The sequence below is a fragment of the Stomoxys calcitrans genome, chromosome 4 (genome assembly GCF_963082655.1).
Source record: "Stomoxys calcitrans chromosome 4, idStoCalc2.1, whole genome shotgun sequence".
Taxonomy (NCBI): Eukaryota; Metazoa; Arthropoda; class Insecta; order Diptera; family Muscidae; genus Stomoxys; species Stomoxys calcitrans.
This window is the reverse complement of record NC_081555.1, coordinates 63,640,925-63,663,571: the sequence shown is the minus strand read 5'-3', so window position 1 is coordinate 63,663,571 and position 22,647 is coordinate 63,640,925. Positions and strand designations below refer to the sequence as shown.

Below are 22,647 nucleotides of genomic sequence, written 5' to 3'. Positions count from 1 at the left end.
AATTGTTGTTAGTACGGCCATATATGTGTAAATCCGGCGATAAATATATTTGAGAGCTACATCCAAATCTGAACCGATTTTGATGAAATTTTGCAAATATGTTAAGATCAGTAACAAAATAATCCGTGTCAAATTTTGTGCATATGGGTTGAAAATTGTGTTTATTACGGCCTTATAAGTGTATATCGGGCGAAATATAAATACGAGCTATAACCAATTCTGAGCCGATTTTATGAAATTTTGCATATATGTTTGAATGAGTAACAAAACAATACGTGCCAAATTTTATCCAGATCGGATGAAAATTGTTGTTAATACGGCCAAATTTTATAAATTTTGCCCTTGAACATTCAACTAAGGAACTGGGGCAAACTACTCACATATCAATGAGTGTTGTCCGATGCAAGATTTAAGCTCATTGATGAGGAGCCTCTTTTTATAGCCGAGACGGCGTGCCGCAGTGCGACACCTCTTTGGAGAGAAGTTTTACATGGCTTCTACCTCATAAATGTTGCTAGCACCGCTGAAAATTTTTTCTGATGGTCTCGCCAGGATTCGAACCCAGGCGTTCAGCGTCATAGGCGGACATGCTAACCCCTTCGCTACGAGAGCTATATCCAAATCTGAACCGATTTTCATTAAATCTTGCAGATATGTTCAGATCAGTGACAAAACAATCCGTGCCAAATTTTGTTCAGATCGGTTGAAAATTGTACTTACTACGACCATTTAAGTTCAAATCGGGCTATACGTATATATGGGAGCTATATCTACACCAAGATCAATAGTATTCGTCTTTGGGCCAAAAAAAAAAGGAAAATTTTTGAGAAAAAGCAAGAATTTTATATTTTTTGTAGGACGAATTCTCTTGGGGTCCACCCCACCCCAAATCCATGGAAACATGGGGCTCAAATAAAAGGTATTTGCGAGTAGACTACGAATCTTAAATCTTTTTGCAGAGTCAAAATTTTAAGTCCACCCCACACCCAAAACTTATTTTTTTCTGACCACGGCAATATGGGACCCAAATAAAAAATCTTTAGAGTAGAGCGCGAATCTTATATTTTTTGCAGAGTTAAGTCTCTAGGGGTCCACCCCACCCCTAAAACACTCCCCCAACAGGACTTATTTCCATAGTACGAATCTGATACCTATTTTCGGGGTAAAGTGCCTGGGGCCGCTCAACCCCCAAATCAGGCATATCTACCAACCATGGCTATATGAGTCTCAAATAAAAGGTGTTTGGGAGTAGAGCACGGTGATCTGAGGGGCCATCTCTCCCCCAAAAGATTCCCAAGCAGAACTTATTTACCGACCATGTTACTACGGTATTAAAATAAACAGCACTTGGGACTGAATCACTAATCGAATATAACTTTTCGGACCCAAGTATCTAAGGCCGCGCATCTGCTTAAAAGCGCTAAACTAGAAAATATTTACCAACCATGGAAATATGGGCCCAACCTAAAAATCAACCAAGAAAGTAGTCTAATGTAACATCCAAAATTAAAGAACAAAAAATCCTCCGCCCGAGCTTTTTGAGCAATAAGTATCATATGAGATTCAAATAGAGGCATTTGGATGTTTTTCATATTTCCTTCAAACCCTAAAAAGGTGAATAACAATATTCAAACGAAAAAGTTTCCTTATTGTAAAAGAAGGCGCAGAGGAGCGTACCGGCGTTCAGCTACATAGTTGATTCATAAAATCCATATCAGTCTATTTTCAATTCAATTTCAATTTTTTGTTAATTCAATTTTTCCTGTTATGTCACCTTTTCTTAGCAACGTCTTCTTAATACACCCCTATCATCCCATATGGAAACGGATCCCTCCTTCCATGCGCAGCATCAACATACATCGATCCCAACGTCGCAGCAACAAAATCACCCTCAACATCATATAGCACATCATTCACATCTTCATTCTCAACTGCCTGGGCATTTGGCCCACAATATGACCGCTATGGCGGCAGCTGCGGCTGCGGCCACCACCCCACAGCATCCAGCACAAATGACACCTCAAACAGCCGCAATTCATGGTACGGTTGCAGCAAGTACCATGAGTTCCTTAAGTTCTCTCAACTCAATAACTTCACTCATCAATGCGGAGCGTTTGCCGAATGAACAGTTCTTGGGTCTTAATCCACAAGAGGCCTCGATACTAAATTTCCTACGAGTTGATGCCCAGGAAAGGCAACGCGATAAAAGGTAACGAACTATTAAGAGAAATCGAAAAATGATTATGAAAAAATTATTTTTACAAATTCTTTGTATCAGCAGGCCCCCGGCTTCTCGTTTCGCCTGCCCTTTCTGTGGTAAATGTGTGCGCTCCAAGGAAAATCTTAAACTACACGTGCGCAAACACACCGGGGAGCGACCCTTCGTATGTCTCTTCTGCGGACGGGCCTTTGGAGGCAAATCCGATCTAACGCGTCACCTGCGCATACACACGGGTGAGAGGCCTTACCACTGCGAATCATGTGGCAAGTGTTTTGCCCGTGCCGATTACCTGTCGAAGCATCTGACCACGCACATACACAATGCTCCGCGCTGAGATGAGGTGCGAAGGAGAAGACTCCTTCGCCGTTAGGTGTTCAAGAAAATACCACCGGCCCACATTGCAAGATCCACCCGAAAAACAATGGCCCTGACAACACTTAGTATAGATCAATTTTCACGGAGAACGGGAAAGAGAGAAAATGTGGAAAAAAGGAAACACTTTAGAATAATACGTAAGAACTTTGGTATCTACACATACACGTACATGCATGTATAAAAGCAAAATAACAGACATACACACTCACACCTAGTACATACACATGTACATATGAAGTTTCACTCCCAATGTAATAAATACATGCAAGCATTAACACACCAGAAAATGTTCGGTCGTTTATCGACTTCGTCAAACAATTGAGGCGTATTTACAGGAATCTTAAATTGAAACACTTTATATATAATTTAAAAATAACTTATCATTTCAATGATATTTTCTTTTTCGTATAAATTGTAGGAATATAAACGTAAATTATATCGGAGTCTATACATATTAAAAATATTAATTTATAACTTTATTGAAATTACAAAACTATTGTTTAGTTGTAAGCTCATGAATTTGATTTGTCTAGGTGAAATTAAGTAGTAATTGATTTTAATGCTGGCCGTATAATCAATCAAACACAAGGTCCTTGATTTGTTAAAGACAAAATCATTGACTAGATTGAAACGATTTTAGTTCATGTGGGAACCATATATGGGTATTATTTTCTAACTCTAATTACTTTTCATTTCATTCGTTTTAGTGTATTAAAATATCTGAAACTTAATTTTAAGTTAAAACTTTCAAATATATTGAGAACAACAATTGATTATTGTCAACTCCGGACGAAGGCATAATGAAATAGCAACCTGGGTATATATGAAATGAAATACGATCGAAACAACACGATTACAACTGTTTGAAAAATTCCAAATGTTTCAATTTTAGCGTTAGTGGGGACACCTGAAATCCTTAATTAAGAGTAACGCGGCACAAAACGGAAACGTAATCGGCTAAGATTTTTGGCGGTTTTACTTCCATTTTTCAAATGGAAAGACTTGCTACCAACATACCTTAATAAGCGATTTAATAAATCGTCGGTGTAATGCTATCTTGCTCCATACGCCACTTTACTAAATTTGATATAAACGCACTTGAAGTTTGCAAAATGCATTGAAATAGGCCATATATATTTACACCTCAACATCTCGAAACCTAAAAAATATACTTGAAATGTTCTTAGTGATTCTGAGAAGGGCATATCTTAGCATCATAAAAACCAATCCATTTTTCGAAAATGGCGTATGGAATAAGATAGCATTAAGCCGACGATATGTATGTGTGATAGCATTGAACACACGCTTACAACGCTCATCCCAAACTTCCATAAAACACTGGGAAATGCAATGTGTTGTCTTAATGTATGCATAAAAAAATTACCCATCTTCTATAAAGTCAAAACATAGGCTTAGAAGATATAGGGTGAATGATAAGAAAGGTCAACCAATGGTGAATAATATTTTATAGACATGTTAAACTGAAAACTTCCCATTAATTCAACAAGAAAATTAGAAAAGTTTTTCGACGACATTTGGAAGGAGATGTCTGTCCACTGTTATCCGTTTGAACTAGTCTTTAAAAATGAGGTATCATATCATTGAGCTAAGAACTTGCATAGTACAACACTTATTGTTATGAAAGAAGTCTATATGGAATCACAATCTACAAGTAATCGATTGGAGATGGGTCGGCTTTCACCCCAGCAAATTTAATTGCATTTGATTATAGGACTTCAGGCTCAATGTGGAAATATTTATAACTCAAGCAGCACTTTTTAGCTTCAAATCACCCAATATTGTCTGTTTCAGCAAGAATGAAAATACCTCTTTCAGGTTTCAAACCAACTACGAATGCGGAAAAATGTTTGTCATGGTTTCAAAAGGAAAGGTATTCGAGGCTACTTGAAAACCTGACAATGGTTGCTTTATTGATTTGCATATATCAAGCTATTCCTATTCATTATCATCTCAAAATCTTAAAAAAGCATGCAGATTCCTGTACAATTTTAAGTCATTTCAAGCTTACACAGGCATTTAGCAGTTTCTTTTTCAAATTATGTCAAAGAAATGGCTTACATTCGGAATTGATTCATTCTGTCTCAGGTGATAGCAAATAGATTCAACTTTCTTGGTAGTTTTACTCTCAGTAAAATCTGATTCAAACCATATCTGAGTTTGTTATCTCTGCAAAATTAATAAGACTCTGCAGGATGACACTTACTGATACGCGTTCCTTGGTAAGAATAAGAAAGAATCTCTCCGAACCATTTAATACCAAACTAGGTTTCAGACAATCTTTTTAATATCCTGCTGGAGAAGAGTTTAGGAGATGCAGATGTGAATAGATATGGAACACTAATCGCAAGAGAACACACGCTACTCGCCTATGCCGACGACATCGACATCATCTGCCTTTGAAAGTATCGAAAGAGAGTCAGTGAAAATGGGTCTGGCAGAAAATGGAGATAAGACGAAATGGATGGTTTCATATCCCACACCTTGTACAACCGAGCAGATAAAGAAAATGGAGAAATTTGGGAACCACATCTTTGAGATAGTCAGTAACTTTATCTACCTCGGCACCGCCGTAACAGAAACTATTGACACCAGTTTTGAGATAAAGCGAAGAATAATACTGGCAAACAGATGCTACTTTGGACTAAGTAAGCAGTTTAGAGACAAGGCCACCTCTCGTCAGACGAAGATTGCACTATGTAAGACACTGATACTACCCGAAGCATGGGTACTTGTGAAAGCAGATGAGGCAGTGCTCTGGGTATTTGAGAGAAAGATTCTTCGTAAAATATATGGACCAGTTTGCGTTAATGGAGAATATTGGCGAAGATTGAATCACGAGCTGTATGACGACGATAGCATAGTTACACGCATCAAAATACAACGGCTGCGTTGGCTAAGTCATGTTGTCAGAATGGATGAAGAAGCTCCAGCAAAGAAGCCTTTTCAAGGCAAACACTATGGTACACGCAACCCGAGAAGACCAAAAGCCCGATGGAAAGATCAAGTGGTGGGAGACACCACGAAACTTGGTGTCAGAGATTTAAGAACGAGCGCAGAAGATTGAGGTGCTCGGAACGCTATTCTACGTTCACCTAGTGGAACAAATGTTCTGTCATAGCTAATTAAAGTAAAGTAAGAAAAATCTGAGAGAGCTGTTATAATATGCTAAATATTGACAGATGTGTGCTAAAAGCAGGGAAGTTTAGGTATTTCGGATAATACAGAGTATGGGCCAATTGTGTTAAATGATCGTAGTCAATTCGTGTTCTCCAGGTAGCATTTATATATGCAACATTTTTAATAATTTGGTATCAATGATGATAATATATTCTCCAAAATTTATTATTAATTTAAGATTTTGTGTTAATTTTTTATTTAGGCAAAGTAAAAAAAATTAAATGTTATTATGTTTTGGTGCTGGACTTCGTTAAGAAAGAAATGATAAATGAAGAATTGTTTCAAACCTTTAAATAATATTAAATATTGAAACCCAAAAAAAGCATAAATTCTTAAACAATAACAACAAACAACCAAAAAAACATCACAGTTGAGAGTTTTCAAAGGAAAGGAAAATTAAATAAGCAAAAACCTTGGTTTCAGATATCAAACAAAAGTAATAATTATTACAACAAATTAGTATTAAAAACTATCACATACACACAAAAAACACTCACATCTACAGTTTTTTAACTAATATATACAAAACCAGCAATAAAACTGTGTAACATAGACAATTCTGCCGTTTTATTTTTAAGTTTTAATTGTAACAAACGATTGTTTTACAGCAAAAAATCTCTAATAAAACAATAAGAAACAAAAACAAACAGAGCCACAAACGAAAATCAAAATAGCCTTAAACAAATCAAATAAATTTTATACAATCGCTACATAAATGACATGAAACTAAGAAATAGACAAATTTTTTGAAATTGCTACATAGTATACAATGGAAAATGAAATCGTTTAAGTTTCTATAAGAGCTAGACAGGAACAACAAATGCAATAATTTTTATTGGTTTATTATTAATGTTATTATTTTAAATACTGTTAATTATTTTCTAATGGTATACAAAATAAATCCAATTCCAAGAAACCACACCCCCCGCCCCCACCACCTAAATAAAATAGCAAAAATGAGGCATAGCAATAGATAAAATTTATTGTAACATTAAAAAACAAACAAATAGAGAAATCTATTTTAAATTATTTACCCATATATTGAACAATACTACAAGAATTAATTCAATATAATTTCTCTCATTAAAGCAAACCTTCCTAGTATATAATATACAACCAATACAACAACGTTTTCATGTTTACTTTTTGTTGACAAATGTTATATACAAACCATAAATCGTATACAAAAAATTGTTTTTTAAAAACAAAATCTGCCACCGCCAATAGTTAATTTTTTTTTGTAACATAGTTTAGTTATAAATACAATATACAAAAAATATATCTTTAAACAACAAACAAACAATCAATCAAAATGCATAAAAGCTAACTTAACCATAAATGAAAATACAACAATAATCTGTGATTTATAGCACAAGTAACTTAACTTAAACATTTGCGAAACTATAAAACAAAATCCTCCGCAGAAGCAAAAGTAAAAGAACACACACACTCACACACACCCACACACACACACACACACCGAAAATAATAACAGTTAATTGAACAACATATTTATTATTGTTTTCATTAGTTACAAGAGCTATTTTTTGTTTTGTTCTGTAATCTATGAGGAAAATGTTGAATCAATATGAAATAGTATTTGAGAAGTGCGTATAAGGGGAAGCTGTAAAACATATTCAAAATTGCTGGAAAGCAATATGATGGGCCACATAAAATCTTTTACTTGTGCACTTGGTTCGCTGGTTACAAAGTAAAGCATGGGGTAAAGTTAGTCATTGCACATCGTGTCATTGTGGGGTTTCCCACTCGATTATCACCCGGCTATGGCCATAAACACCTTAGTAACCTGCGCACAGTTGAATAGAATTCAACAAGCGACAATATAGCATAGTAGGTAGCACGATCGTTTGTTGCTAGAAAACAATTAATTTTGGTATCGCAATCGACCAAATTTGTCAAAGTGAGTGTGTTTAACAGACTGCCCTGACAGTGTAACCAACCAACAGGAAAGTGTTAGCGATTAAATTGGGCCCATATTCTCGTAACCATCTTGAAGTTTTTCTCGTTTCTTTCAGTTGCTTAGTCGGAAATTAAAAAAAAATAGTTGATTGCTTAAACTATCCATGACGAAAACTGTTTGAAAACAGGACTTCATATGCACTTCACATATTGTATGGCCAAGGTGAACAACTTTATTTTCAAATAATTTTCTAAACTCTCTACACAGATAAAAAACAAAAGCACATTTGGTCTTATCGCTACCTCATAGTATCATTTGATAACGTAAATAATTTTAATGCTGTGTACCACCCTTTTCTATGAGTGTATCTACGAGTTATAATGGGGGCCTAATTCTATCGCCATGATCCACACACAATTCTTCAGAAAGTAACCGTACCTACCTGTTGTGAATTGGTAGTATTGTACAGCTGGCGTGTTCCCAGTGACGTTGTCAGTTTAATATTATACTTCTTTGGCATAGGTTTTCACTCAGCTAATCTAATAATTTGAAAGATATTGTAAACCTATTTTCTTATAGCTGTCATAAAGATTAAACTCTGCTTCTTAAGATCATTTCATCCAAACGCACTAAAACTAGTAAACATAATCAATAACCCCTCATATAAGCTGGTCCCTTATACGTTTTCCCAAAAGATTTATTGCAAATTTTTTGATATTTGACTTCAACATTTTTCTACAAAAACATTTTTTTTGTTTAAAAACAACAGATACAGATATCGTACGCCATTTAACATAAAGTCTAACAATATTGAACCAGGAACATCGAATTAAACTATAGTAATAAAATCAATGCATTTGCAATGAAATCAAAATCAAACCAGAAGACGAACACTTTACAAATTGATATGAAAAATACAAATGTTTGCCGTACCAATGATTTTTTTGTTTTGGAAATCAACAAAAACTAAAGAAAAGATGAAGTATGTAATTATTAAAAAAAAAGAGAATTGAACGAAATGCAAAAAACACCATGATCGGTAATAAGAATGAAAAATAAAATAAAATGAATAGAAAAAACTTTCACTGTACCAAAAATATAAAAGTACCTCATAAACATAAACAAAAGAAATGAAAAAATCTTTTTTAATCACAATGAAATCAAACGCTAAAATAGTAACAACATCAGATGAGGATGGATATTACGAAGAGTATATATAGGAGAGAAAAAAGGAATTATAAATATTATAATTTAAATTGAAAATGTTTTTTTGCAAAAGGACTATATTTTTCTTTAGAAAGTTTGATTTTCTTCTTATTCTGTCAAAAACTTATCTTAATAAATACCACTTCAAAATTAAAAACAACAATTTAAAATCATATATTCCCATTTAAAGCTCCAAAGCAACTGACAAAGACCGAACTGCAAATCAGTAAAGTCATGTAGATAAATATTAATGACCTTATTCACAGAACTTACTGAAGCCTTAAAATAGGTTTATTTGACAGTTCCACAAAGGGAATCTACATTATGTGTTGTGAATACCTGTGTAAAACTTTATTACGTCTTTTTAACCATATAACTCTCACTTATTTTCTAATTATTTAGGATTACTCTTAAACTTGTAACTCACAGAAGTGTAAACTAAGCTTTACTTAATATTTAATAATGATTAATTATTAAAGCATTAATTTTTTTCCTACTCAGATAATGGTTCGGACATATAAATGGCACATTTCACTTTGTTTTCTAAGTTTTTTCATCTACTTCGCTGGTCAAGATAAGTATATATGACTCCAAAGATAAACGAAGTAAATTACTCAAAAGGAGACCCACTTGTCGTTTAGAACCAACGTAGGTTGGCAAGTCTGCCCATGACGTGAAAGGTAGGCTTGGAGTTTTGAGCGGTGGCCGAAATTACGGTCCCCGTGCAACTCCTGCCGCACTCGGTATTGTAGTGTTGAAAAATAAACGGGAAATGCGGCAATTCCTGCGATTGAGATATTGATAAGACGTTTCCCGAAAAAGTAAAAAGACAGAAAAAGAAAATCCACCTACTATACAGATTGGTCTAAATATTCCCATACTTCTTTCCCTTATAAGAACAAGATAAGTATCGGTGTCAGATAGAGCATAACTTTGCCTGCCAATAGGTGATTCATGTCTTACATTGCTTCGTTCTTAGTTAAATTGGCAATTATTGACCAATGCTGTTGCCTTTTTATGATGTTACCGATCTATTGTAGATTAATAAATCGAAACTATAGTTATCATTAAGTGTTTCCTAGATGACGCCTTGAATGTGGACTAAATTAGTTTTATCGTCGTTTATTGCAAGATTCGATTAAATTTTTCCGAAGGCTGCACTTGTTGACCGCTTTTTTAGACTTATGATTTCGAAGCAGAATGAGTTTGTTGTAAAAATAGTGTGCATCTGGTAACATCTGTTTCCCATTTTTTAAGTTAATTGTAACTAATAGATCGCCCCATGCTATAAAGGAGACGTTTTTTGCAAATAGAGAAACGCATACCCAAATTTTTTCCTTTTGATCCCAATAAGCAAAATACGAAATATTATGGTGATCGGTTAACGCTGACCCGTGCCACCATGACGTCCAAATTTAGATGTAATGCTTTCTAAGGAATCTAGTAGAGTATTTTAGCATGAAATTCGTAAACTAAGTATACATTTACATATATGGAATTTATTACAAAACCTCAACTGTACCCTGCAAAATTGTAGTAACTACGCCCTTATAAGTGCCAATCAGGCGAATCCGATTTTTACCAATATTGAGAAACAAGTGATATATGCTAAAACAAAAAAAAAGTGATATGCAAATTTAAGTGGTGATTAGATAACAAATGCGATCTCCGCTTTATTACAAAAAACAGCAAACTCATTTGGAATTTTCCTTTTTGGGATCAAAAGGAAAGAACTAGTGGAGGCTACTTTTTGTTTTTTACATTAAAATATATGTACCTTAGTATAGGTTATGCAATAGTGGCAGTCCGTTACAGACTCACTCAGACGAAGTGACACAACAGTAGCGACAGACCAAAGCCTCCGAGCACGCTACCAATTCGGCTAACACCTATTATTATTATTGTTATTATCTGTTATCGCATGATATAGATAATTGTTCTGTGCAACTTTACACTAAAATCTATACAGTACAGCTGACTATCACTGGACAGAACTTAAATAAAACACGGGATTACTCATTCGTGGTGAGTTGTCGTTCACAAAAGACACGGCCACCATATGCGGCAAAGACATCTCTTAATAAATGTTTGAATATAGAATTACCGAATTCAATCACGAATTGAATATATTTTTCTGCTAACTGTTCATCATTTTACAACACAGCACACTGGAAAATAGTTAAGTAGGCGACAAACATCGACCCGATTTTTAAAAATTTTTGGCTAATAAAATACATATGTGCTGGAAACAATCGTTTTTATTTGCAAATAACTTAATTTCATGTGCATGAAAAGATCAAAATTTTCATTAGAAGTTGCGAGCAAAAATTCTCCAATGCCTATTACGTCACCCTATTACGCAAAAAGAATTTCATTTGAGCTGCGTACCTGCAAGCAAAATTTTCAGTAGCGGTATCGAAACCGAAAATTTCGCTTAGGATATGTCAATGGATTTCTTATGGAGACGAAATTTTCGCCATAGGTACATTCTGCCCCATAACAGTTAAACAGCCTGAGATATACAAGTCTATATCATTATTAATTTTTGTTGTCTTGGAGCTTTTCATATTTGTTTAGACACAAAATTTTAGTATAAAAAATATATTTTCTCACCTTATTTGTATTTGTAAATTACGTACATTGCGTGTAAGCACTCTAATACGAATTGAAATGTTCTCAAACTACTTCACAGATTTAGCTTAACAGTGTTCTTTAACTAGATTTTATAAAACTTAACATAAACTACCTTATTTTTATCTTCTTTAGAAATGTATTTTAACAAAGTGTTCATTAAATTATGATAATTTCTAATAATAAATTTATTTTTAACAGACCAAGCAATTGAATAGAAAGGAAATGAAACTTTTAATTCTAATTGTACTTTCAATAATATGAAGAAAAAAAAAAATTTTGTAAATTCTTTAAGGAATTATTACTTTGGATTTTCATGTAAGACTTCACAAATATTCTCAATTTACAATCACTGCCTGCTTTCCTTTTGCAACACAACACTGTCTTTTTTACATACAAATTTTAATTTACATCTATTTAAATACAATATATTGATTAAAATATAGTATTTTGAAATTTTAATTTTTGCATCACACTACGAATGTTTCATAAATCAATTCCCAAAGTTTTGCCTTAGTTGAAAAGAAATTCTTCTGTCATTGAAATCAAGCTGTGAACATTGTGAGGATCTTTAAGAAATGTGTATTTTTAGGATATAGTTCAATATTTATAAAAGAATATAATTTTTTAAAATGTAAAACTTACTACGTTAAATGTTATTTCATATGATTTTTAAATAAAATTTTATTTTTTTATTTGACAAAAACCTGTTCTGTTTCGATCATATGTTGTTTTTAATTTGCAGCTATAACGGACATGATGCTCTTGTTCACACTGAACACTTTACTATTGGCCATATTTTATTGTAATTTATTTAATATACTCCAATTGTAAATAAAGGACATAGGACAAGGACAAATATATGACATGCCGTCTAGAATATTATATTAAACAATCACGCAAACTAACGTTAACATTTTGTTTTAAGTATACAAGAGAGAAGATGAGAAACATGTTGCTTATTTTTTTATTTTCAAATAAATGTCCTTTTAAACGACATACATCCTGTTGCCATATGATAATACCAACGCAATTTGGGTACAGTCGAACGTACTTAATGGGAATTATGATTCAATTATCCAAAGTTTTCGATTAAGTGGGGTTGATATCGATTAAAATGTGGCCTTTTCAGCATAAATTATACTGCAATTAGCCGACTTCGAAAACATTTCACTTATTTTTGCATTTCATTTATGAGGAAAGTCTGTGTCGTGTGGGTCATCTGTTTGTCGAAATAGGCTACGTAATTCGTAAATATATCGCTGAATTCTACGAGGAGTTTAACCCAAATCACTGTACAATACATGAGTCGTTTGTGGACTCAAAGCCGTAAATCGGAAAATCGGTGTAAGTGATAGTTGTATCCAATTAACCTATCTTCGAACTTTACTGCCAATGACAAAAAAAAATTATATATGCTTAGTTTCAATTAATTTTAAAGACGGACCAGATCGTTTTGGTAACTCACGTAACTTATGACGAAGAAATCGTTACAAGTTATATCATTACATTACATCATTCTATTCTCTAATTCCTCGTTAACAGAAATCGTTATCTATTTTACTTCTTTTGAAACTATAGCTAAAAAACGCAAAGCACACAGAGGGAACGAGAAAAATAATAAATAATTTTTCTTATAGGATTGGTATTCTTCAGTACTAAGCATGAAAACCTCATCAAAACACCCTGCTATAGCCAGGAATTTTTATTTTATTTAAAAAACATGAACAATTTTAATAAAATATATGCAATTATTTAGGAAAAAGTGTTGTCAATATCAATTTATTCGTATACAAATTTTCATATTCCGAAAGCACATATCCGAAATGTTTTAAGAAAAAAAGAGAAGAATACTACAAAGGCCTAGTAATTAATTAACTTTAACTTAAAGCAAACACCAAATAATTTTCCGTCGTTTGGTTGACAGCTGTTTTCGTCAACGAAAACAGCTGATTTTAATGATGTCGAATATAGTTAAGAGTGGCTACTGAATACCCAAATCGATAACTTAAAACAGCTTACACTACCGGTTTTGCTATATGACAATGCTCAGTTTAATCGGAAGAAAAGATAACCAAAACACAAATATACAATTGAACTTAATTTAAACTACTTCATACAGAATTTTGATATTATAGCTCTTATGGCCTTAGTTTTCGAGATGCTCAGTTTGAGATCGTCAGATGTTCAGTGGACAGATGATCCAAGGTCTGCGAACTATAACTCTGATTAATGTGTGTGGGATTTAGCGTAGCTCACTGTACCAAATTTCAGCAAAATCGGGTAAAAAATAGGCCAGTTATGGGAGAAAGACCTTCAACTGGGAGTTCAGTCTATGTGTGGAAAAACCCTAAAATTACCGATCTAAACCATATTTGTAAGGATGTCAAAGACCAAAACACAGCTCACTGTGTCAAATTTTAGAGAAATCGAGCAATAAATTCGATTTTTATGAGCCTTAAGGCTTAAACCAGGAGATCGATCTAAATTAATGAGAATTTAAGATACAAAGTGATCTAGATCATGCCCCACGCGCGTATTGGGGATATTAACACCACCCACTGTGGCAAATTGTAGCTTAATATCTCAATTCTTGAAGGCTGTAGCGTGATTACAACAGCTGAACGAATGGTCTTGGAATTGTATCAAGAAATTAATATTTTGATATATTAACTTGAAGAGACTCTTTAAATTTTTACTGATACTTGAATGTCGTTTAAGGTCATCGTGTAAAGTCTCTTAACTAAAATAGGGAAATATTTTCCAATCCCGGGATATACAGGGAATTCCTGTTCCTTACAAATTAACAATTCCGCTTTACGATTTCGCAAAACAAATAAGTTTCTTTATACTTTGCAAAACTTGTCGTATCGATATTTTAATGCATGATTTAAGCAAATTTTAACATGGTAAAAAAAAGTAAAGCGATCCTAAATCGTTCCATAAAAGGTATAGTATATACAGAGTGCAGCAGATAAACTTACTTATTTGAAAAAACTACCGAGTTGGGTGGGGAGGGGGGTCGAGGCGGGGCGCATCTGGTCTAGGGAGCAGCGGGCCTTCGCCGTCTTGCTCCTATACAAAGTGCCTTCCGCGCTCGCTTTGAAATTACTCCTCATATCCCCCTATATAAGAAAAACAAATTTTTCGATTGCGATTCGTAAACTGCAACTTTGGGATATATCATATTTCTCTCAGTATTTCCTAAACCCAGCACTAAGGATATCTTCACAAAAATCTCGTCAATTCGCGACGCTTGAACAGAACGTTGATGATATTCGATAAGTAAATCAAACATTCAGAGAATGTGGTGGCGTATGCAAAAGAGCGTGGAAGATCCCTAAAACAAATTTTCCAAAATAAGGTGCCAGACTCTGTGACTGTGAACTGGGATGGCAAACTCTTGCCGGCATTGGATACACACAAATCTAAAGAATAACGTTTACCTATAAAATATTTCTAACAAAAATATAGAACATCTTATGCCGTGTCGAAATTGGACGACTCTTCTGGTCGTGAACAAGACCAAGCGATTTGTATAGGAATTGGTGATTGGAATCTTGACAACAATGTGCAAATGTTCTTTTGGGATTCAACTGTATCCAATACAGGTAGTATTAATGGCGCTTCGTGACTTATTGTTGTTCGCATAGCATCACAACGTTTTTGAATGGACTTTAAAAGGATATTTAGGGTCACGAAAATAGCCACATGTCCGGAAATTCCATTGTTCAAAATGTTTAAAGAAAGTTGGAAAAATAGATCCTGAAAAAATAGAGAACTTCACAAAACCCGCCATATAAAGATTTAAGTTCATCAATGCACTCTTGTCGTGATAATCCACATCGAAAGTTGTGAAAAATAATCGCACGAAAATGTTGCTTTTTAAGTCACTGTAAACAACGCAAATGATGATCGTACATCAAAACGTTCTGAGTACGATTATGCTAAAAAATGTTAAACTTTCCAATAGAAATGTCAGATTGCACATCGCAGCAAATATAGCAAAGTTTCTGGCCTAGATCAGAAACTTATATAGCAGCACTCGCATTACGCCGAAAAATCGTTTGCATATACGTACATACGAGTTCAAACAAATATAACTATTCGATTGAAACTTTGCATCAGGTGCTTTTATTGGTGTAGTTTTAAGATAATTTAGGTCAAAGCGGCAGTCTTTTTTAATTAGATTGATTGGAAAATTTTTGTTCATTGTGATACCATTGGCAACACACCAAAGCTTTTGGTGGTAATCCAACCTACCAACTTAGCCACCGGTCTATTATCTCTTATTAATGTTAGTCGATGGGAGATCTAATTATTCGGGAAATTCTTAACTGGGTGGGAAGTGCCGGAATTCCAGGGACGGAATTTGCCCATGAAAATTCCCATTTGCTTGTTTGAAATACTTTTCAATGCAATATGTGGTACCGTTGTGCGACTAAAGTCACTTCTTCCTTCTTGTTTTAATGTATGCGTCTGTTGAAAGTTGCCTTGTAAATGAAAAATGGATGGAAGGTATAGCAATGTTTTCTCAAAGGTCGTTTTGCGTAGTGTGACTATATAGTAGAAGCAGGATGTCCATGTATATATATATATATTTGAAAAGCGCGCTGTATAGAGCTCACCTTCGATTTCGAAACAACATGGTGCACATATGTAAAACTCCTGGAACACGAATTGGAGGTTCATGTTTGGGTCCATGATCACTCCTTAAAATGTAACGGAAAATATTGTTTCCCGAATTATTAAAGACAGAGTATAGAGGCGTTAGCTAGTATATTTTTATTTCAATAACTTAGCCCAACAGCAACACATTTATATAGAATATGTTATAATGAGATCGATGCTAAAGAAGCCCTCATGCCATCAGTATGCATATTTTGATGATTAATAAGATTAGAAATGCGTTTGGAATTGGAAAAAGGTAGTCAAAAGACTGCTTAATGGGGGAATTATATGTTTTTCATCTAAATTTCGAGCGGCTAGAATTTTTATAAAGGAAAGTCATAACAGTGTTGTTGAGTATAAAAAAGTTTTCAATTAAATAATGTTTGAAAGAAATTACTGCCTAGACCACTAACGTTTTTTCTTATTGTCACTCTATTCGTTAGCCAATTCAATGAAAACAGCTCTATTTATAAAATCAGTTCAATCAATGAATTGTCGAATTGACAAAAAGAAAACAAGTTGGTGGTTTTAAAATTATTGCATCAATAAATTTTTTAAATGAAAATTTCCTAATCACGATCCTAATTGAAAAAATCCAGATTTAGATAAAAAATTACGGATTCAATTAATTTTTAAATTGAAAACTCTTTTATTTGAGAACGGGTAGAGATACCTTTGAAATTGGGAATGGTTAGAGCTGAGGTGCTGGTGAGATCGTGTGCAAAATGTTAAGGCCCTAGGTTGTCCGGGCGCTTTGTGGCAGGTCCCTAAAGTTGATCACCTCGCTATTTGGAAGAGTTGTTGGGGCTGCAAAATCTTTGTTTGTGGTTCGATTTTTAAAATTTTTGCAGACAAAAGTGTCATTAAAAATTCTACCCTAAATTTTTTACAACAATACCCAAAATACTTCTTTCGGGCAAAGATGGTTGTTTAATCTGTTTTTTTAGTAAAATACGGTTAGGTGCAAAAAATTGTTTGAATGGATTTAGGGGATATATGAAGTAAAAGCGTGGTGAGTTCGGCCGGGCCGAAGCTTTAAATTCCACCACCATGGATTCTGCTAAAAATTATACAAACTGAATTTGGTTGTAGGGCATAATTTTATTCTACATACCAAACTCTGTCAAACCAGCAAAAATTAATGCTTTTAGGAACCGAATAAGGATAATCGTGCAAAATTGTAGCTAAATTGGACAAAAATTGAGGGTTGTAAGGGCTCAATAAGTCAAATCGGGAGATCGGTTTATATGGGAGCTATATCAGGTTATAGACCGATTTGGACCGTACGTAACACAGTTGTTAAAGGTCATAGCAGAACACTACATGCAAAATTTCAGCCAAATCGGACGAAATTTGTGGCCTCCAGTGGCTCAAGAAGTCAAATCTGAAAATCAGTTTATATGGGAGGTATATCAGGTTATTGACCGATGTGGACCGTACTTGGCATTGAATGTCATAACAGAACAATAAATGCAAAATTTCACCAAAATCGGACAAAAATTGCGGCTTCCAGGGACTCAAGAAATCAATTCGGGAGATCGGTTTATATGGGGGATATATATTCAAATCTGTGCAAAATTTCAAGCGGCTAGCTTCACGCGTTCGACCGCTATCGTGACTTCGACAGACGGACGGACGGACATGGCTAGATCGAGATGATCCAGAATATATATACTTTATGGGGTCGCAGATCATTATTTCAACGTGTTAGAAACGGAATGACTAGGTTAGTATACCATCTAATGGTGGTGGGTATACAAATTTTAACTCAAATGGGGGATCTGTTCTTTGGAATTTGAGAACTCGGGAGGTTTTTCCAATTTTTTTTCCTATTTTGAAGTACATATAGCACCCTTTTTAAGTTGACATATCATGTTCAAATTTGACTTAAGACGCATCTACAATATGTCCTTTTTACAAAAATAAGGTATTTAAACAAAAACGAAAACAAAAATAAGGTATTAAGGCAAGTTTTTACATTAAACACTAATCAATAAAAATTATTTTTTTGACCACAAAAATGCAAAAAATACACTTTTTCACATTTTTTGATTTCCAAACTGTGTAATTTTTAACTAAATAATCGTAGTCGGTGAAAATGTTGCCACGAATATGTATAAAAATGAAAATCGAACTACAAATGCCTTCTTAAAATGGTAAAATACTCGACTAAATTGCAAAACAAAAAATGTTAAAAAAATACTCCACCAAATTGCAATACAACAAATTTAAAAGTCTAATATCCCAGAAACAAGACGAGATATTGTAGACCTCAAGCGGACTTTTTTTGTAGGAATTTTTAACCACTATACAGCAAAATAAAAAATTTGGATATCAGACCACAAACAAACATTTGGCAGCCACAACAACTCTTTTAAATACCGATGTGATCAACTTAGGGACCTGCAAAAGGCGCCCGGACAACTTATGTCCTTGAAATTTTGCACACGATCTTGGTAGCAGCTCAGCTCTAACCATTCCAAATTTCAAAGAGATACCCGTTCTCACACGGCATATTTTTACTAGTTTTTTTTTGCGGTTCTATCCCACTGTGCGGCTTAGCGTTATTTCTCCCAAAATAAAAAATGTCATATCGCCCAAACGATGACACCAAGCCTAACAACGATTTTTTCATAGGTCAGAACCCCAAATGAATGTCGCAAAACCCAAATTTCGGATTTGGACATTTTAACATTCCAATATGCAATAATTTAAAAAAAAAAAAACAAGTAAAAGCGTGCTAAGTTCGGCCGGGCCGAATCTTATATACCCTCCACCATGGATCGCATTTGTCGAGTTCTTTTCCCGGCATCTCTTCTTAGGCAAAAAAGGATATAAGAAAAGATTTGCTCTGCTATTAGAGCGATATCAAGATATGGTCCGGTTTGGACCACAATTAAATTATATGTTGGAGACCTGTGTAAAATGTTAGCCAATTCGAATAAGAATTGCGCCCTTTGTGAGCTCAAGAAATAAAATAGAGAGATCGATTTATATGGGAGCTGTATCGGGCTATATACCGATTTAGACCATAACACATAACACGTATGTTAATGGTCATGAGAGAATCCGTCGTACAAAATTTCAGGCAAATCGGATAATAATTGCGACCTCTAGAGGCTCAAGAAGTGAAGATCCCAGATCGGTTTATATGGCAGCTATATCAGGTTATGAACCGACTTGTATTTTATTTGACATAGTTGTTGAAAGTAACAATAAAAAACGTCTTGCGAAATTTCAGCCAAATCGGATAGGAATTGCGCCCTCTAGAAGCTCAAGAAGTCAAGTCCCCAGATCTGTTTATATGACAGCTATATCAGGTTATGAACCGATTTGAACCATATTTGGCACAGTTGTTGGATATCATAACAAAATACTACGTGTCAAAATTCATTCAAATCGGATAGGAATTGCGGACTCTAGAGGCTCAAGAAGTCAAGACCCAAGATCGGTTTATATGACAGCGATATAAGGTTATGGACCGATTTGAATCATACTTGGGACAGTTGTTGGATATCGTAACAAAACACGTCGTGCAAAATTTCATTCCAATCGGATAAGAATTGCGTACTCTAGAGGCTCAAGAAGACAAGACCCCAGATCGGTTTATACGGCAGCTATATCAGGTTATGAACCGATTTGAACTATACTTGACACAGTTGTTGGATATAATAACGAAACACGTCGTGCAAAATTTCATTCCAATCGGATAAGAAATGCGCACTCTAGAGGCTCAAGAAGTCAAGACCCAAGATCGATTTATATGGCAGCTATATCGAAACATGTACCGATATGGACCATTTACAATACCAACCGACCTACACTAATAAGAAGTATTTGTGCAAAATTTCAAGCGGCTAGCTTTACTGCTTCGGAAGTTAGCGTGCTTTCGACAGACAGACGGACGGACGGACGGACATGGCTAGATCGACATAAAATTTCACGACGATCAAGAATATATATACTTTATGGGGTCTCAGACGAATATTTCGAGTAGTTACAATCAGAATGACGAAATTAGTATACCCCCATCTTATGGTGGAGGGTATAAAAACAACTGTGACTAAGAGTCCAACATGCGTTATACATGCGTCAAAAACGTCATAAACCTAGCAAAAAAAAACTAGTTTTTGACAGAATTTAAAAATAGTAATTAAATCGTACAATTACTTTCAACAACAACACTGGTGCATAGGTTAGAACTTGCACCTATAACAGAATATGTGAATATCTTAAGGTGGTCAAACTGTTCCGGAAGGCAGAGCGGTGATAATGAATAGGTTTAAAATAAAAACTTTTTTTATCACTTTTAACAACAACCAATCTAAAACAATAACAATAATAACTAAACAAGTAGCGGAGCATTTTCGAGGTTTATGACGTTTACTACTTTTTATACGTTTTATATGATGTTTTTACGTTTACAACTTTTTGACAGCCGAAAACCTAAAAAACCAAGATGGTCTGATCTTTGTTCATATCACCCAAATTCAGAAAAGTTTATAAAGGCAAAATATTAACATTGATTGTCATTTCATATTGATCATCTAATACAAAAATCTTTGTACAAGAAGTTAAAATCGGCTGAAGTGTCAAACAGTCTTGGAATTCCACGATTTAGTTTGTGGAATTAAAAGAATATTTTTGAATGAATTTGAATTAGTGTTAAGCAGAAATTTTAGTTTTTTTTCATGGGAATCTATGCATCTAACGGAACCCGGTCATATCGCCCAAAAGGGTGTAAAAACAACTAACATTGCACGAAATTGGGCAATATGACATTTGTTGTTTTAGGCGAAATAGCGCTACGCCAAGAAGAACACCTTTTCCATACTCCAGTACTTTGGCAAACTGTAATGTATCCTTGATTTGTTCTATGTTCAAAGTACATAGGCTTTTTCTAAATTAAACGAACTTTTTCGCAATGAGAAGACTAATTTACTTTGACATTACTTTCTTTTTGGAAAATTATGATATTTTTAACATTCTAAACCTTTTTATTAAAGCTACCGTACACACTTTCAAACATTCTGCACTTCTCAACCTGTGTTACATTTTCAGCATGACATGCCTTCAACATTTACATACATACTCGTATTTACAAACAAGCAATACTTCATTTCCAAACAAAGAAAAACATAGATGTCCAATTCGTAAAATAATCATAATTATGAAAACATAAGGAGAAATGGAAACTTTAGAAAAATTATTGTAAATTTGGCGAAAAGTAAAAAATAATATTGAAATATTAGTGAAAATTATAAAAAAAGATATTTGTTTAATTTAAAAAAAAAAAAAAACAAAAAGAAACATGAATCATTCTCATACACAATTGGAGGGATTTAAGACTTTCATTTAGCATAAACACTAATTTTATGGGTTTGCATCAAAAAGTAAAAAAAAACACATAAGAAATATTTTTATAAACAAATAAAGCAACAAAATTAAAGCTAAACTTAAATAGTAGATATTAAACCAAACAAAAAGTAAATCATTAAAATTGAACTACAACGAACTTTTTTGCATTCATAACATTTCAAGTCTATGAAATGCTTTTTGAAAACTTAAAGAAGGCAAAAAAACCACTATGTATATTTTGAAACATTAATAGTCATACAAAGAAAACGATAAGTGTCTGTTTTTCGGTGTCTATTTATAACCACACGGTACGAAACCAGAAAATTCAACTTTTTCTAACAGCTCTAGATGTTTTAGGAATTTTACAATACTATTAACAAAACAAAAAATAAGTAACAAGAGAAAAATCTAACTTTTTTCAAACCCAAAGACAATGAAAAAAATGACAATTTTGCAAGGTTTCATAAAAATAATATATATATTTTTCTTTTTTAATTATTGTAAAAAGATAACAACATAACGTTTTACATTTGCATTGACTTCAACTGCATTGAAATAGTTTACACATGTCCTTTTTGTTTATTTTTATTTATTGCTAATTTTATGTAGTATCCGTAATTGAAAATACACTTTCAACGACAAATTATAAAATGCTTTCATTATTAAAAAAATTATGACCCCATTGACGAGTGGGGAAAATGGTTTATACCGCAATATGCGAGTTTACTTGGTCTCAACTTCAGACAAAATAGTATAAGAAAAAAAAAAATGCAGATGAAGATAATGCAAACACATTCCGTACAAGTGGTACTGAGTTCTATGAACAAAATAGTAGCGACATGCCACTGCGTTCTGTACAAGTGGTACTGAGTTCTATGAACAAAATAGTAGCGACATGCCACTGCATCAGGATAAATTTCGCACAATTTTAACTTCAAATGAATTAAATGTTCACTAAATGGGTCGCATCAAATCTGCTTCCATGCTGTTATCTTTGTTGTTTGACTTTTTTGTGGTCTGACAAAGAAAATAGCCCTTCGGATTTCGCAGTAATTTAATAGGCATT

At 33.9% G+C, this 22,647-nt stretch overlaps 1 protein-coding gene across 7 annotated transcripts in view; it reads left to right on the top strand.

The window, feature by feature from the left end:
- LOC106091895 (broad-complex core protein isoforms 1/2/3/4/5) overlaps nt 1-12,551 on the top strand; it is an 889,290-nt gene extending 876,739 nt beyond the window's left edge. For 6 of the 7 annotated variants that reach the window (XM_059368068.1, XM_059368069.1, XM_059368071.1 and 3 more), the window contains 2 exons: nt 1,785-2,209; nt 2,279-12,551. In XM_059368068.1, the coding sequence (XP_059224051.1) occupies nt 1,785-2,209; nt 2,279-2,555 (702 nt within the window). In that variant the 3' untranslated portion in view covers nt 2,556-12,551. The remainder of the gene's footprint in view (nt 1-1,784; nt 2,210-2,278) is intronic. The other variant, XM_059368072.1, reaches the window with a different exon arrangement.
- The last annotated feature ends 10,096 nt before the right edge of the window (nt 12,552-22,647 follow it).